At 47.2% G+C, this 16,536-nt stretch overlaps 2 protein-coding genes across 4 annotated transcripts in view; one reads left to right on the plus strand and one right to left on the minus strand.

The window, feature by feature from the left end:
* The window catches only part of ACSS2 (acyl-CoA synthetase short chain family member 2), a 46,851-nt gene extending 31,918 nt beyond the window's left edge, over positions 1-14,933 (plus strand). Inside the window, exons 3-19 of one of the 3 annotated variants that reach the window (XM_070381629.1) lie at positions 893-984; positions 1,203-1,306; positions 1,501-1,573; positions 1,853-1,928; positions 2,090-2,204; positions 2,985-3,023; positions 6,842-6,979; positions 7,974-8,144; positions 8,453-8,586; positions 8,778-8,910; positions 8,992-9,048; positions 9,240-9,320; positions 10,960-11,068; positions 12,514-12,582; positions 12,881-13,057; positions 13,846-13,920; positions 14,036-14,933. In XM_070381629.1, coding sequence (XP_070237730.1) covers positions 893-984; positions 1,203-1,306; positions 1,501-1,573; positions 1,853-1,928; positions 2,090-2,204; positions 2,985-3,023; positions 6,842-6,979; positions 7,974-8,144; positions 8,453-8,586; positions 8,778-8,910; positions 8,992-9,048; positions 9,240-9,320; positions 10,960-11,068; positions 12,514-12,582; positions 12,881-13,057; positions 13,846-13,920; positions 14,036-14,073 — 1,681 coding nt within the window. In that variant the 3' untranslated portion in view covers positions 14,074-14,933. The remainder of the gene's footprint in view (positions 1-892; positions 985-1,202; positions 1,307-1,500; positions 1,574-1,852; positions 1,929-2,089; positions 2,205-2,984; positions 3,024-6,841; positions 6,980-7,973; positions 8,145-8,452; positions 8,587-8,777; positions 8,911-8,991; positions 9,049-9,239; positions 9,321-10,959; positions 11,069-12,513; positions 12,583-12,880; positions 13,058-13,845; positions 13,921-14,035) is intronic. The other 2 variants (XM_070381627.1, XM_070381628.1) reach the window with 2 other exon arrangements.
* A 614-nt stretch (positions 14,934-15,547) lies between these two features.
* Positions 15,548-16,536, minus strand: part of GSS (glutathione synthetase) — a 31,064-nt gene continuing 30,075 nt past the window's right edge. The window contains exon 13 of the mRNA XM_070381631.1: positions 15,548-16,097. Coding sequence (XP_070237732.1) covers positions 15,974-16,097 — 124 coding nt within the window. The 3' untranslated portion in view covers positions 15,548-15,973. The remainder of the gene's footprint in view (positions 16,098-16,536) is intronic.

Genomic DNA, 16,536 nt, shown 5'->3' on the forward strand with positions numbered 1-16,536 from the left:
CTTACAGTTAAATCTTTGTATACAGTCTGAATCCTTAAGATGTCTTTTTAAAAATTTCTCGGTCATTATTATGTCATTCTTTATATCTTTCATAATGCTTATCATAATTGGAAATTAAATTATCTGTTATATTTTTACTTGTATATTTCCTGTACTATCATTGGAATATAAGCTTCATGTTGGGAGGGATTTTGCTTATCTTATTCTCAGTGCCTTATTTCTATTCATATATATAGCACATAGTAGTTGAATAAGCAAATGAATCGATGAAGAAATGACCGAAGGAAACCAGGCTGAAGCCTAGAAAGGAGTAGGAGGCAAGGCTGAGGAGGTAGACAGCAAGAAGTTGATAGAGGGTGGTGATTCTCAACTTTAAAGGTGCATCTGATTTACCTATTGATTCTTTATACCAACTTGTAGTAAAGAAGCAGATTCTTGGATCTTGTGATTGTGATTCTGAGTTTGGGCTCAGGAATCTACATTTTGACAAGTTCCCTAGGTGACTTGGGTACAAGTAATCTAGAGACCCCACTTTGAATAACACCAGTGCAATGCTGACATCACTTTCAGGAAGAATCACATTCGTGATACCATTTCTCCTTAATACATGCCTCGAATGGAAGAGAGAAGACCATGATCCCATTTTATCAAATGAGGTTCAGAGATGGCAGTGCATTTTCCAGTGATACACAGGTTGTGTATAAAGTATATCTTGTAAGCCCAGTGTATCTGATCAGTCAGCTCAAGGTGTGGTGGCAGATGGCTCACCCTCACAGAATATTCCCAGGCCTTGGTGTTAATGAATGGATTTTATGACTGTTCCTATTTTTGTTTGTTTGTTTGGGGAAGAAGTCATATTCCCTAATGACTGGCTCTTTCTGATACATCTCAGGGAGGGCAATGAGCCAGAGGAAACCACCCAGATCACATACCGAGAGCTTCTGGTCCAAGTGTGTCGGTTCAGCAATGTTCTCCGAAAACAGGGTGAGTGAGGGGATACAGGGAGAGGACTGGAGAGCCCAGCCTGGGGGTATCTGAGGACTTGGGGGAGGTTGACAAGGAAAAGAAGGAATCTGCTAACAGAAGAACAGGAAAGGTCACCTGGGAGGGGAGGTAGGTGGGTGGCAGATAATTGGATGAGAAGGAACACGTAGCAGCAGGTGGGATCCACTATGGTCCATGACCTGTGTCCTTTACCGCAGGCATTTGCAAGGGTGACCGAGTGGCCATCTACATGCCCATGATCCCGGAGCTCGTGGTGGCTATGCTGGCGTGTGCCCGCCTTGGGGCTCTGCACTCCATTGTGGTAGGAATTGGGGCTGGAGAAAGGGGCCTGGTTGGGGGTAGGGCTCAGGATAAGTAGGTTGAGCCTGGATGATGGAGAATCTGAAAAACAAGACTAAAGCATTTAGAATGTTTGTGTCATAGGTTCCTTATTCCTTTTCTTGTTCACTCGATCCTTGGGTTGCCATCTTTCTCAGTCTTTCTTCCCTTTTCTAGTTTGCGGGGTTCTCTTCAGAGTCTCTTTGTGAACGGATCCTGGATTCCAATTGTAGCCTTCTCATCACTACAGGTGACTAAGTCTCTCACCCCTCCCCCAAAACCCCCACACTCAAAGTCTTGGTCTTCAACCAGCTAGCTGGTATTTGGGGCTGCTTAATGTAAAGGGTAGGGGCAGCCTACCCTTTATTTCCTGCTTCCACCTCAGCCTTCCCTCTGTTAGCTCAAATTAGCTGGAAGATCCAGAGACAAGAGGCCTATCCAGGAAGGACTGAACATTGTACCTACTAGGGATAAAGGGGTAGAAGTGTGATGCCTTCCTAAGGCTTGGAATATCTGTTGCTCCCCAAAGATGCCTTCTACAGGGGGGAAAAGCTTGTCAACCTGAAGGAGCTGGCTGACGAGGCCCTGGAGAAGTGTCAGGAGAAGTAAGTGTGTTTGGTCTGCTGGCTACTGCCCTGAGTTGACTGGGCATTTCCCCAGTGCCAGGTTTCCTTTGTCCCTCCTACCCTAGATAGACATGGGTGGGTCTTGCCAAATTCTCCTTTGAGCCAACCAGCCCACCACTTCAGGCTTTTCTTTCCTCCAGGGGTTTCCCAGTGAAATGCTGCATTGTGGTCAAGCACCTGGGGCGGGCAGAGCTGGTCACAGGTGACTCTCCTAGCCAGTCTCCTCCGATTAAGAGGCCATGCCCGGATGTGCAGGTGAGTCTGGTACCATTATGCCCTCCTCTGGGCTCCAACTGGCTCCCTCTTCCTCCCCAGGAAGTTCCTGATGTCCATCTTTGTTTCCTTATCATAATGCTGAGGATCTAGGAGCAGTCCTCGGAATGGCCTCCCTGGCAGGGCTGGCTGGAGATAGGGGACTTTGACCTTGGATGTAGGTAGGGAGCTTTGGAAACTTAGCCCAAGAGATTGTGAGGAAGACTCCTGTGCTGGTTGGAGTATTCTGATGGGCATCAGGGATCTTTAGGGATTGGGCTTGGGTTAGAAATGGGCTGACCTGGGTGACTATATGTAGTCATCTTAAATACTGGTCTTTGGTTTGGGGTGGGCTACCTATGTGGTCCCACCATGGAAAGACCAGGATCTGCCCCTCAATAGATGGCCCTTGATAGCTTTGGATACATGCTTCTGATGAAAAAGCCCAGTGGTGGCCTCCAGGTCTAAGAGGCATGAAGGATAAAAGCTCCAGGGTCCAGAAGGACAGGGGTTTCTGAAATTCTGTGACTTGAGAGGCTTTGAGTAGTCTTAGAGCTAGACAGACTTGAGTCTGGTCTAGGAACATTGGAGACCCTGTCAGCATTTGGGGTTCTGAGTGTATAGAGGCTATGAACAGAATCAGGAAAATGGAGGCTGGGAGGACCAGTGAGAGAGGAACCAGAGGGAAAGGAAGCAGCCAGAGGTTTGGGGCACATTGACCCTTCCCTCCCCCTCTCCTATCCTTGGACCCTGCTCACCACCCTTTCCGTGGGCTCTTAACAGGGTAAGCCGAAAGAGAAACCCAAGCACATCCGGCCCCAGGTATCCACCTCTGCATTGCCTTGGGCACTGCTTTCCTGCATGCTTGTTTGCTTGTCCAACTGCTCTTTGCCTGTTCGCCCCATTGAGGTGACTGCCAGACCTAACCCCCTTCTCTCTACCCTTAGTTAGTCTAAGTCACTCTGTAGGGTCATGAGACCAAATGCTTATTGTTCTGAATTGGCATAGAGCATGGATCTCAGAGAGGTAGCAACAGACATCCCATTTCACTCCTGCTTCTCAGGACCATTGCGGGAGAGAGGACCAAGCTGTCTGTCAGAAAGTTTTTACTGTGCACTTAGCTGAGGCAGAACCAGGAAAGACAGGAGGAACAGGTAGAGGGGATGCAGACCTTGACGTTGGGAATCACCATCAAGTTGGCAGCTGAGAAGAAGGCTCCTAAATATATTTATAAACTACTTTGGGATTTACAAACTACACATAAACTCTGATATAATTAAATGCTAAATTGAACAAAAGTTATATTGTAGGTGATTCTAAGAAGAGAGACTCTTAAGTGGGGACTCAAAGCTGATTAGTATAGAGGAGAGACTGGGTTTGGAGTCCAGAGACCAATTTTTAGCTATATGACCTTAAATGAGTCACCCCTTCTCTTTGGACTTCAGTTCCCTTATCAGTAATGGAGACATGATAGTAAATGCTTTAAAAGAACCTCTTTGCTTACTAAAACAAAACATAAAAGCCACTATTCCTCTTGAGTTTTACCATCCTCATAGGATGTCTTACTCTAAATCTGCTATGATCAACCTCTTAGGCTAATGGTAAATATAATACACCTTTTCTCTATTCTCATTAGCACGGTGGAGACAGATCTGAGTCTTAGGGAAAAATGTTTTCATTTGAAAACTCAGGCAGGGACCTAAGACTTTTCTCTTGAAAGAGGAAACAAACTTAGTGGTTAGAATATAGGCTCTGGAGTCAGACCACTTGGCTTCACATCTTGGCTCTGTTACCTGCTATGTGGGAACTTGGGCAAGTTTCTTAAGCTCCTTTACTTCAGTTTCCCCATCTCTAAAATAAGGATAAAATTGTACCTACCCGACAGGGTTTTGTCAGTATAGGTAAAGTGTTCGACACATAGTAACTGCTCCATAAATGTTAGCTTTTATTATTTCTAATATAGCAGACAGGCTGGCATTTCTAAAAGGGAGTTTAGAAAAGAAATAAACTCTTTTAATTCTTAATACCAGAGGTTGTTAGGCCACAGGCTCCTGGAATTTTATTTCTTGGAGGTAAAAAGACTCAGTTACCAAAAACCCAAAGACCATAAAAATCGGCTTACAAAACCCAGGTTGGTTGGCCTGAGAACTGTAGTCAAAACAGTGGAAATCTTGGCAGAGCTCCAAACCCCTCATTCTTAAGCAGTCTTCAAGGGAGGGCCTGTTACAGTTGGCAGGGACCTTCCTCAAACATATTACCTATAAGCTTCCTCATATTCCTCTCTCACACCTGGCAGCTGCCCTCCCTAAGGCTTTCCTGGTCCAATAACAAAGGCCAGCTCCTTGATTCTTATTTCAGAAAATGCAAACCTTTTCCTGGTTCCAAGCCCTGGGCCCTCATAGGTATACACCTAATTCACAACCAACATGTGTGCCACTGATTGCTCTCAGCCTGCTTCCTGGTGCTGGTTATCAGCTCCCCACCTGGAGTATCCACCCCACCGTCCTTACCCACACCCACAAAGGAAGCAGTTTTACAAGATTACAAGAGTCCCCTCACTGCCACAGTGTAACTGTGCTTTGCCCTTGCGTGTACCTAGTGCCTTTTCTGTGACCATCCACACCAGCACCATAGACTAGCTGCATTTGCTCAAAGCACTATTGACACACTTCTTCTTAAACACATTAGTGCCCTCATCTCAAGTAGATCATCTGGTGGGCAAAAAATTATTCATGTGACAATGTATGTGTACACCTGTATGGCTATTCCAATTTTAAAAAAAAGTAGGGTGTATTTTTGTATTTTCTAGCTTGTGGGGACCTTCTCTCTGTTCTTTTTCTTCTTAATGGTGTCTCTCTTGACCTGGACTTGTCATGCCAGAAACTTCAAATTCTCCAGAGTAAGAGACAGATAGTTCAGAAAAAAGAGAATGGTAATTTTTAATTTATCAAGGTATGTGTCTAACACTGTGGGGCTTTGAAACCAAATATGCACACAATAAATTACTATATAACCATATAATGAGAGGAATAGGATGTTTCCTCTTATACTATCATGTCTACCTGCCAAATGGGACTATAGAACAAGGAAGTAATGAATATGAAACAGTTTTGTGACAGTTAAACCAAACCCACAATAGTTTCCATCATCACACTCTTATTTCACCTCCCAGAGGAGTTCAGTGGAATTAACTTTTCACCTTCCTGACATTCATCAGTCTTCTCTGCCCACCCAGACAATCCAAGGCTTGATGTTTACTAGGTAATAACAGATTTCCTTTGATGTTTCCAAAATCCTGTGAGACTATCAGGGCAAGAATGACTATCCTCATTTTAAAAATGAGTAACTTGAGGTAGAGTGGCTTGCCCATGGTCATATATATCTAGGAAGTGGCAGAACTGGGAATCGAAATCCAGTGCAACTTTGGACGAACTCAGGGAATACAACTTCACTCAGCAAAGAGTAGACTTAAAACCAGTTTTCACACAGGTGATATAATTCAGAAAGTAAAACAGTTTCAAGGAAAGTTTACAAAAATTTCAGGATGACAGATCTGAAAGACACTTCAGTATTCGAGGGACATCCTTCTACTGGGAGAAATCCACCTTGATCCTTTTCCACCAACTTAAAGCAAAGTTTCCTTCTGAATGGAACCTCAAGGAAGTGTCTTTATGAGAAACCCATTGGTACCACTGGTATAGGGTCAGGGCAGAGCTGGAGTAGGAACCTCCAGATGTGGATGATGTCCGTACATGCAAAAAAAGATGCTTAGACCAACATCTGTTGACTTCTTTTGCTACTAACTATTGGGGTCAGGTACCCACCTCACCTGCAGGCTCTGACTAATTCTGCATTTCTGAATTGTGTGGTATCTGCATCCCTGCTGATGAGCCACTAGTCCCATAAGTATATATGTGTGTATACAGGCCTGTGTATGCATATTCATTCATCCAACAAAATTTTACTGAGTGCCTGTTGAGTGCTAGGCATTTTACTAGGTGTTGGAGATTTAGGGGTGGGCAAGAAAGATAGACATGCCAATGTACTCATAGAGGTCACTATCTGGGGAGACGGTAATCAAGTAAACAGCTAAATAAAATAACTGGAAATATGTGCTATGTGGTAAAGAAATAAGGTGCTGTGATCAAGAATTATAGCAGGGGTGGGAATTCCTTGGCCATCCAGAGTTAAGACTCTGCGCTTTCACTGCTAAGGGCCCACGTTCAATTCCTGGTTGGGAAACTAATCTCACAAGCTGATTAAAAAAAAAAAAAGAAGAATAGTAGGGGTGAGGGTGGGTCTGGGAGCCTATCAGATGCTGTTTAGGTTAAACCTTTCCAAGAAGGTGACATTTAAGCTAGGAATGACCCGAGAAGGGACCAACCAAGGGGGCCGCCTCCGCCTGAGGCCAGGTGAGAGAAGTTCTGAAGCAGGGTGCTGGGAGTACCCAAGAAGCCTCCTGGTTCTGTTTCTGTTCTCCCTGCCCCATTTCACCCTCTCTGGGCCCTTCCTCCCTCTCAGGACCTCCATCTGCCACTCCTGCCCTGGCCTCTCCAGGTGCTAGGTAGGGGTGAATTTTGCCCCCAGCCTGATCTGTTCACAATTCCTCGTTGCCCATTCCTATTTTCTGCCCCCTGCAGATCTCCTGGAATGAGGGGGTTGACTTGTGGTGGCATGAACTCATGCAGAAGGCAGGGGATGAGTGTGAGCCTGAATGGTGTGATGCTGAAGACCCACTCTTCATCCTGTACACCAGTGGCTCCACAGGCAAACCCAAGGCAAGTGTGTGTGTGTGTGTGTGGGTACATACACTGTGTGAGGGTGAGAAGTGAGTTTCTGAGGAAACATGTAATGACATGAAATTTACAACTCTGAGTTTCAGAAATATCACATTACCTTTTCTAAATCAAATTGACATAAATCCTCAATCACTGATGGTGAAGCCCAAGGTCAGACAATTCAAGTGGGGAGCCTCAGGGTGCCCAGAAAAGGAGGAAAGGATAAATCCATGGGGCTGACATCTGTGTTTCCTGCCCATACCCACGTGGTTTGGTTGAAGAAGAGCTGCCTGTAAAGTCAAGGCCAAGAGTGGGCACAGGGATCCCTCTTTGCCTTCTTGACTACAGCTCTTAGAGTTCAATCCCTTTCACATGCCACACTGGTAACATCTAGTCCCTCCCGGAGCAGTGTGGGAACTGGAAACACTTAGAACTCTGACTTAAAAGATATATCACTCTACCTTCCACTCGCCACATCCATAAATTATTCTCTCCACAAGCTTTGGAGTATTCCTCAGTGAACCTTTAGAGACACAATTTGGGCCTCTCTTTCCTTGGAGAAGAAAATGGCAACCCACTCCAGTATTCTTGCCTGGAAAATCCCATGGATGGAGGAGCCTGGTAGGGATGAGATATTAATGGAGCAAGCAAAGAAGATTATCTTTTTTCCCCACTCTCATTCTATCAACGAATAATTGTATGCGTGTGCACACACAACAGAGACACTATTGGATGTGAGTGTACTGAAAGGGTTCATGTGTGTGAAAGTAATGTGGGTGGTTCAGAAATACCATCTTAGGGTGTGAGTGTGGATGATGGACTGACTATATAAATACATGTGGTGTGTGAAGTGGGAACGTGGAGAAAGCAGGATGGAAGAGAGATGGATGCTGTGAAAGCAGTGCTGGCAGGGCCAGAATCCTGGGGAGGCTTTTCCTCTACATTTGGTAGTCAGCGAGGGTGAGCCCAACTTGAGGCCCTATTCTCTCCACAGGGCGTGTTACACACAGTTGGGGGCTACATGCTCTATGTGGCCACAACCTTCAAGTATGTGTTTGACTTTCATGCGGAGGATGTGTTCTGGTGCACCGCAGACATTGGCTGGATCACTGGCCATTCCTATGTCACCTATGGGCCACTGGCCAATGGTGCCACCAGTGTTTTGGTAAGAAGGGTGCTGGGACCCATGACTACCTGGCTTATTTAGGGGATGGACAAGATGATCCTGGGTGATGACCTCCTAAAGCCACCTTGCCTAGAGGCAGAGGGACTTATACAATGACCTGTTTCCTTGAGAAAGAGGAGTTCTCAGAGGGTTGTATATGCTGAGTGGGAAAATCTCTTGGCTTGTCTGGTAAGGGTGTGAAGACAGGGATTTGTCAGAAAAGGCAAAATACTGAGCCTGAGGGTATGGTAGGGGGATGGAGGGACTATTGAGAAGGGCTGAAAATGACCAGCCATTATTGGGGTCAGTTTGAGGGGATTCCCACATACCCGGATGTCAGCCGCCTATGGAATATCGTGGAGAAGTACAAGGTGACCAAGTTCTACACAGCACCTACAGCCATCCGTCTGCTCATGAAGTTTGGAGATGAGCCTGTTACCAAGTGAGACCCCTCTCTGGCTGCTGCCCCTTGAGTGTCCCTCAGAGCTGGTGCTGGCCTTTGCACAGTCCTTTCCAGCCCATTATTCTAACACCCTGGCTTGGAATAGGGGAGGGGGCAGAAGAGCCTGTGCATGTCTTCCTGGTTCCTAGTGGTGCTCAGAGCCTCCCTTTCTCCCCACTCTTCTGCCCAAGGCACAGCCGGGCGTCCTTACAGGTGCTAGGAACTGTGGGCGAACCTATCAACCCTGAGGCCTGGCTCTGGTACCACCGGGTGGTAGGTGCACAGCGCTGCCCCATTGTGGACACCTTCTGGCAGACAGAGACAGTAAGTAACAGGTTCAGAAGGCTGGGGCTCAGGCACAGTGTGCGAAGACTGACTCAAACCCCCGGTCTCTGACTTCCACAGGGTGGCCATATGCTGACCCCGCTCCCTGGGGCCATACCCATGAAGCCTGGTTCTGCTGTGAGTGAGGCTCCCCTGGCTGGTCCTGGGCTAGGCCGGGGAGAGTCTTGGGGCATTCAGCCTAGGTAGAGGGTAGGGGGCTGGACTGATAGGTGTGGGGAATCTGGGGCTCTGGGGCTCTCTAGAGGTAGAGAGTTGAGTCAGAGTTGTCTCATTCCTCGTTGTGAGTCCTGTCTCCTGTTTGCTTCTAGACCTTCCCATTCTTCGGGGTAGCTCCTGCGATCCTGAATGAGTCTGGGGAAGAGTTAGAAGGTGAAGCTGAAGGCTATCTGGTGAGATCCTAGCCCTTGTGGGTCTTTGATGAGGGGGAGGGGAGGATGGTCCACAAAAGGGCACAGTGTGCTTTCCTTTAGAGTTTAGAACCTAACCTTTCCTGGTAGCTGCTTTTGGCTAAAGCTCCCTGGTTGAGGGTTTATCCTCTGCAGAGAGACCCTAGTGGGGCAATCCTTCTGGATATTTTGCCTGCCTCTAGGCCTTTTGGCCCACAAGACTCTTAAGGGCTCTACTCAAAGATACTTGATGGTGCCTTTTTGGGTCTGAAAGACAGTGGAAAATCATATAGGCTCCAGAGTCAACCTGCCTGGGTGCAAACCTGGCTCTGCCTCTTCTGTGACTTTAGATAAGTTACCTAACCCCTCTGAACATAAATATTCTCATTTGTAAAAGAGTTACCATAGTACCTTTGTCTGGAGAAGGAAATGACAACTCACTGCAGTACTCTTGCCTGGGAAATCCCATAGACAGAGAAGCCTGGAGGGCTGTAGTCCCTGGGATCGCAAAAAAGAGTCGGACATGACTTAGCAACTAAACAGCAATAGCAGCAGTATCTTTATCCCCTGTGGTTGCTGGATTGATTAGATGATTCATGTGAAGGGTTTATTTAGCACAGAACCTAAGAGTTGGTGCTTGATAAATGTAAGCTGTTGTGATCATTTAGTAGTTGTAGGGAGATCATTAGCACCCTCACCCTCCAACCCACTTTGTTTTTACTAAGAGCAAGCTTCCCTGGTAGCTCAAGACGGTGAAGAATCTGCCTGCAATGCAGGAGACCTGGGTTCGATCCCTGGGTGGGGAAGATCCTCTGGAGAAGGGAATGACTATGCAATTCAGTATTCTTGCCTGGAGAATCCCATGGACAGAGGAGCCTGTCAGACTACAGTTCCTGGGGTCCCAAAGAGTCAGACATGACTGAGTGACTAATACACTTTTAAAAGAGCAAGTTAGTAACATGGGCAAGACTTGAACCCAGGTCCTCTGACTCTTAGAATAGAGTTCTGTCCATCCCACCAATCTGCTGCCACAGGACATTACTGATTGGGGCAATAATTACTTACTTATGTGTGGGTCCCACATTTTTATGTAACTGCTTTCATTTGTATCAAATTGTACCTGCATCCCTGAGGGATTACCTAAAAGGAGACTCAAGGTACTTCCCTTGTGGTCCAGTAGCTAAGACTCCACATTCCCAATGCAGGGGGCTGGGTTCGATCCCCGGTTGGGGAGCTACATCCTGCATGCCACAACTAAGATCCAGTGGAGCCAAATAAATAAAAATCATTTTTTTTTAAAAAAGGAGACTCAAATTTACTAAATGCTTATTACCAACAAAGCATGTGCTAGGCAGCTTCCACATACTATTAATTTAATCCTCAAAATAACTTTGGCAGGTAGAAATTATTTTCTCTGATTTACAGATAAGGATCCTGAAACTCAGAGACGTAAAGTTACTTACCTGAGGCCACACAGTAAGTGGCAGAGTTAGGATTCCAAGCCTAGACTGTCTCCAAAGCATATACTTTGTTCTACTTCTTGGGAATGGCATTCAGGCTATTTCTCCTAAGGTTTGGCAAAGACGTAACTGTCTTCCTGTGAGACAGTGTAGCAGATGGTTACCACTTCCTCATCCTCCAGGTGTTCAAGCAGCCTTGGCCAGGGATCATGCGCACGGTCTATGGGAACCACGAACGCTTTGAGACCACCTACTTTAAGAAGTTCCCCGGGTACTACGTGACAGGAGATGGTGAGCCTTGGCTATCCCTTTCCCACACCTCCCACTAAGACATGTACCATCCCCTTTCATTTTCAAGAAGAGTTGGTTAGGGATGTGTCTTATGTATCAATGTGTAATATCCAGTCAGAGATACAGAGAAGACCATAAGAACAGGAATGAGTGTTGCAGAAAGGCTCTCAGCACGGTGCTGAGATTTGATGTATGAGGGAAAATGTTCTTGTTTCCATCACTGCTGGGCTGAAAGAGAGGCAGCACATGGCAGTATGTATTACCATGTCAAGTGCGTCCCCATGTCTGGAGCCTATGTTTGCCCATGTGTCCATCCACCAATCCATTCTTCCATAAATATTTATTGAGCACGTACTACTTATCTAAGCACAGGAGATGTTACCATGAATAAGGTGGGCAAGGTCTCTGCTCTCATGGGGTTTACATTACATCCTCTCTAGTGAAGACAGACAGGCAGTAAATTCAGCAAATAAATACTGCAGGGACAGCCACCATACATGGGATGGTGAGAAGTTTCTTTGAAGTGTTATTTGACCAGAGACCTAAAGAAGCAGCCAGGTATGGGAATATCTGGAGTAAAAATGAATGTTCTGTACCAGAGAGACATAAGCATGCAATGTCTGATGAACAGACTGAAGCTTGTGTAGCTGGAATGTAGTGAGCAACAGCAAGAATGTTGTATCAAGTTGGAGAGGGAGATAATACAGGGCCTTGTGAGCCATGGTGAGGAATTTGGATTTTATCCAGTGTACGGTGGGAGACCATCAGGCTTTTTAAGCAGAGAAGTGATTATAATTTATATATTATTTAGAAAATAACTTTGCTTGTTTTATGGAGAATAGACTTTAGGTCAGTATATTAGTTATACTAATTAACTCCAAACCTGGCAGCTAAAAACAATAATTATCTCATAGTTTCTGAGGATCAGGATTCTGTGAGTGGCTTCGCTGGTGGTTCTTATTCAGAATTTCTTGTGGGTTGCAGTCAACCTGTGGTTGGGGCTGCAGTCATCTAAAGGTCTGACTGAGCCTGGAGGACCCACTTCTAAGCTCACTTATGTGGCTGTTGGCAGGAATCTTCAGTTCCTTGCCACATGGACCTCTCCATAGGGCTACTCATGACACGGCAGCTGGCTGACCCCAGAGCAAATAATCAGAGAGAATGCAACCAAGATAGAAGCCACAGTGTCTTCTATAATCTTATCTCAGAAATGACATCCTATCATCTCTGCCAAATGCGATTGCTCAGGAGACAAACCCTAGTACAGTGAGATAAAGGACTACACAGGGATACAGATACCAGGAGACGGAGGTTGGTGTGACCGTCTTGGAGCCTGGCTAGCACAGCAGGAAGACTTGTTAGGAGGCTGTTGCCATGGGTACAGCAGTTTGGTGATGTGGATCGCTGCGGTATCCTACTGTGGTGTATTTATTTTCCCCTCCCAGGCTGCCGGCGGGACAAGGATGGCTATTACTGGATCACTGGCAGGATCGATGACATGCTGAACGTATCTGGTGAGGGCTAGGGACCATCGTCCCTTCTCATTAACCCTGCTCGCCCAGCAACTCACAGCCAAAGCCTTCTAAGAGAGCCAGACCATACCTGGAGTGCAGTGTTCATTTCTGGGCTGAAGTAATAAACACTGAAGAGTAATAAACACTGGGAGGAGAGGAACCAGGATGGTGGGCAACAATGTCCCTTGAGGAATGAATGAAAGGCTGTCCCTGTTTGACCAGACCGGGACTGCCTTATTGGCACAGATGGAACAGGGGCTGGGGTCTCTCTCATGGCAACTTCCTTTCCCTTGACAAGGACACCTGCTGAGCACGGCAGAGGTGGAGTCAGCACTCGTGGAACACAAGGCTGTTGCAGAGGCAGCCGTGGTTGGACACCCTCATCCTGTGAAGGGCGAATGCCTCTACTGCTTTGTCACCTTGTGCGATGGCCACATCTTCAGCCCAGCTCTCACTGAGGAGCTCAAGAAGCAGAGTAAGGAGCTTCCCTGGGCAGGGATTGCCAGGTCTGTCCTGATGGCCCAGTCACCACAGCAGGTTGTTGGGGAGGGGCTGTAGTGAGCTAGTTTCTCAAACCACAAACAGATCCCAGGGGCCGACTGCCCTCTTCCCACTCAGTCTCCATCATGCTAATAATGATTGACATTTGTAGAATTCTTTCTTTGTGCCACTGAACTAAGCATTTTAAATGCATTAATACATTTAATCTCTAGTCACCTCCATGAAGCTTCCCAGGTGGCACAGTGGTAAAGAATCTGCCTGCCAATGCAGGAGATGCAGAAGACATGGGTTCGATCCTGGGTCACAAAGATCCCTGGGTAGGAAATGGCAACCCACTCCAGTATTCTTGCCTGGAAAACTCCATGAACAGAGGAGCCTGATGGGCTACAGTCCATGGGGTCACAAAGAGCTGGACACAACTGAACAACTGAGAGCACACACCTCCATGAAATAGATCCTATTGTTACTCTCCTTCTAAAGATGAAGAAATTGAGGCTCAGAGAATTTAGGAATAAATCACTGGTTCGAGGCCACACTGCAAGTAAAGTGAATTTCAACTCTAGCAGGCTGATTCTAGAGCTTGAGTTCCATGAGGGTGAATTAATATACAATGAGAGAGTAAAGAGACAATGTGTTAAAAAGAGAGAAAGACAAAAAGTGAGCCTGAGAATGATTAGGTTGGGAACAAAGCCATCTCTGCCTTGGTTTTGGGCAGCCTGGCTAAGGGTACTGGAAAAATGTGTAATGATTTGTTGGTTACAGTTAGAGAAAAGATTGGCCCCATTGCCACACCGGATTACATCCAGAATGCACCTGGATTGCCTAAAACTCGCTCAGGTATGTTCAGAGGCCTCTAGGGATTGGGATTGGATGGGCCAAGGCCCACTAGGGGCGAGTATGCGTGGATGGAAGCTTTTGGCAGGGCCGGAGTGGGTCAGTGTGTTGTCACCAGGTAACCAGAAGCGTGTGGACCCCCAGGGAAAATCATGAGGCGGGTGCTTCGGAAGATCGCTCAGAATGACCACGACCTGGGGGACACGTCCACTGTAGTCGACCCATCCATCATCACCCAGCTCTTCAGCCACCGCTGCTTGACCATCCAATGAATAAGATCCTGCCTGGAACCCAGGATTACCCCCTGCTTGGCTTTCCAAAGTTTTGCCCACCCTCCCTACCCCATCCAGGAGTGCTGAGGGCCAGTGCTGACCCACAACACTTCCCTTGTCCAGCTGTCTGGGACCGAGGACCATCTTTGCTTCTGGGTGGAGGCAACTTCCTGCGACCACCAGGCAGATGCGAGAGGGCCCAGGTCAGCCTCAGGCTGTGCCCCTAGACTGCAAAGAGCCCTTGGAGCCCTGAAGGGACCTGAAGGTCATGTCCCAAACCCAAGTGTTCAGTGGGCAAATGAGGGCATGGACTGAAACAGGGAAGCAACTCTAATCCTATGTCATCTCTCTCAGGAAGCACCAGTACTTATCTTGGGCATGCACTTGCCCCGAGAAATGCCTGTTTGTGAGTCCTGGAAGAATGATTATTTTTTAAAACGTTTTGTTGCTTCTCTTGTGCGTCTGAATTCCCTTTTGTACCGGATGGCAGTGCCTGTCTGCCATCTGTTCCAGGGGCTCTGCAGGCAGCCTCAGTTTCCGGAGGGCTTTCAGATCATTTGTGTCCTTGAAGGAATACCTGTGTTATGCTGCCAGGACCAGAGGAGCTCACTTTTCTTGTCCTCTGTTCCCAGCCCCCCTGAACAGTCTTGCTCATGAGAGATGTTCTCAGATGAAGCTCTTTTTTCCTACCCAAGTTGTACTCAGGCCCTGTGGTTGTAGGAATAAAGTCTGTGACTTCATGAAGGTGGTGACTTGCTTTCTCAGTCTTACACGGTGCATACTTACTGGCTGCTCTGATTTGTGTGGGGGATGGGAAGGGGAGTGATTTTCCTCAGGAATACCCCAATATTCCTTCCAGAATTTTGGGTCTAGGCAGCACTAGGCAGGGCAATGCTGGAGACCCAGGTTCGATCCCTGGGTCGGGAAGATCCCCTGGGGAAGGGAATGGCAACCCAGTATTCTTGCCTGGAGAATCCCATGGACAGAGGAGCCTGACAGTCCATGGGGTCGCAAAGAGTCAGACACGACTAAGCAACCTACACTTTCATTTTCACCAGGGCTTCCAGGCCCTTTGACAAATTCTTGAGCTAAGCAGGAAAGCAACTAAAGCCACATCATAACTGTAATGCTCGATCATGGTTGCTCGCTCTGCTAGAGACCGTCTCTCTTCCCTGTGATCCTGTGGGAGCATTAGTGAGTGACTAAGGACTGAGATTTCAGGGTCCTATCCATAGGATCTGGAGCTAGGGAAACTGATTATAGCCGAGTTCCTTCCCCTGCTCCAATCTATCTGAAGTGGGCTGACTAGGATTATAGCTTCTCCCTCCCGTAAATGTACAAACAAAGAAATCACAGAATCAGCCAAGTAGTTTTATTTAAGGCAGAGGTGGGGAAAGGCTGTGCCCATACCCTTTTCCTCCTACCCCTCAGTCCTAGCCCAGGTCCAGAACCTGCTGGAAAGGCTGACAAGAGGCTAACAGGAGGGTGGCAAGGTTATGGACCCTGACCTCAAATCAGCTTCCTTTCAGCTGTATCCACACCCTGAGGATTTAGGGGCCTCTAGATCACACTTAAGGGAAACACAGCTTTTCTGGTTCTCAGAAGGGAAAGCTGGGGGCGGGTAGGGGGGGAGGGGGGAAGGTGCCCAGCATCTGCCCTTCCCTGAAGACCCTGGAAATCTCTAGAAGAGAGCAGCCTTCACAAGGTAAGGGGAGGGCCGGCGAGGAATGACTGTCAAGGGTGGAAGGTCTTTGCAGTGCAGTCGGGTGGGCCTGGCTGTGCCCTCACACAGGGTACGGGTTGTCCAGGACTGCCACTCCAGCCGCCACACCGCCATCTGCATGCTCGATGGCTTTGGTTCGAAGCAGATGTCCCACGTGCTTGTTCATCACAAGTGTCTTTCCCTCCCTATAGAAACGGGGGCAGGAGACACACAACTCCATCACCTGGACTCAGCCCTCAAACCCAAGACCTTCCTTGGCCCCAGCTGAGCAGTACATGGGTGACTGACTACACCTGAGACAGTGCTCGGATTTCTGAATCAGATTTGGGTTTGCATCCTAGCGTGGATATTATTAGCTCTGTCTTTGAAGCAAGTTACTCAGCCTTTCCAAATATCAATTTCCTCAATTTAAAACAGGGATAATACCTCTCACTTTTTAAGATCGTGACAAGGTTTAAAGAAAATCAGAAAAGCATTTAGCATGACGCCAGGCTCACATTTCATCTTCTGTAGCTCTAAGTTTCCTTCTCTAACTCTCTCTCAAGATGGCGGTAGGGGTGGGGAGGAATTGGCAGGCAGAGATGCTGTAAGTGGAATGGTTGGAGGGAAGATTATAGAGAGGGC

This window comes from Bos mutus, chromosome 13, assembly GCF_027580195.1.
Source record: "Bos mutus isolate GX-2022 chromosome 13, NWIPB_WYAK_1.1, whole genome shotgun sequence".
Lineage (NCBI taxonomy): Eukaryota > Metazoa > Chordata > Mammalia > Artiodactyla > Bovidae > Bos > Bos mutus.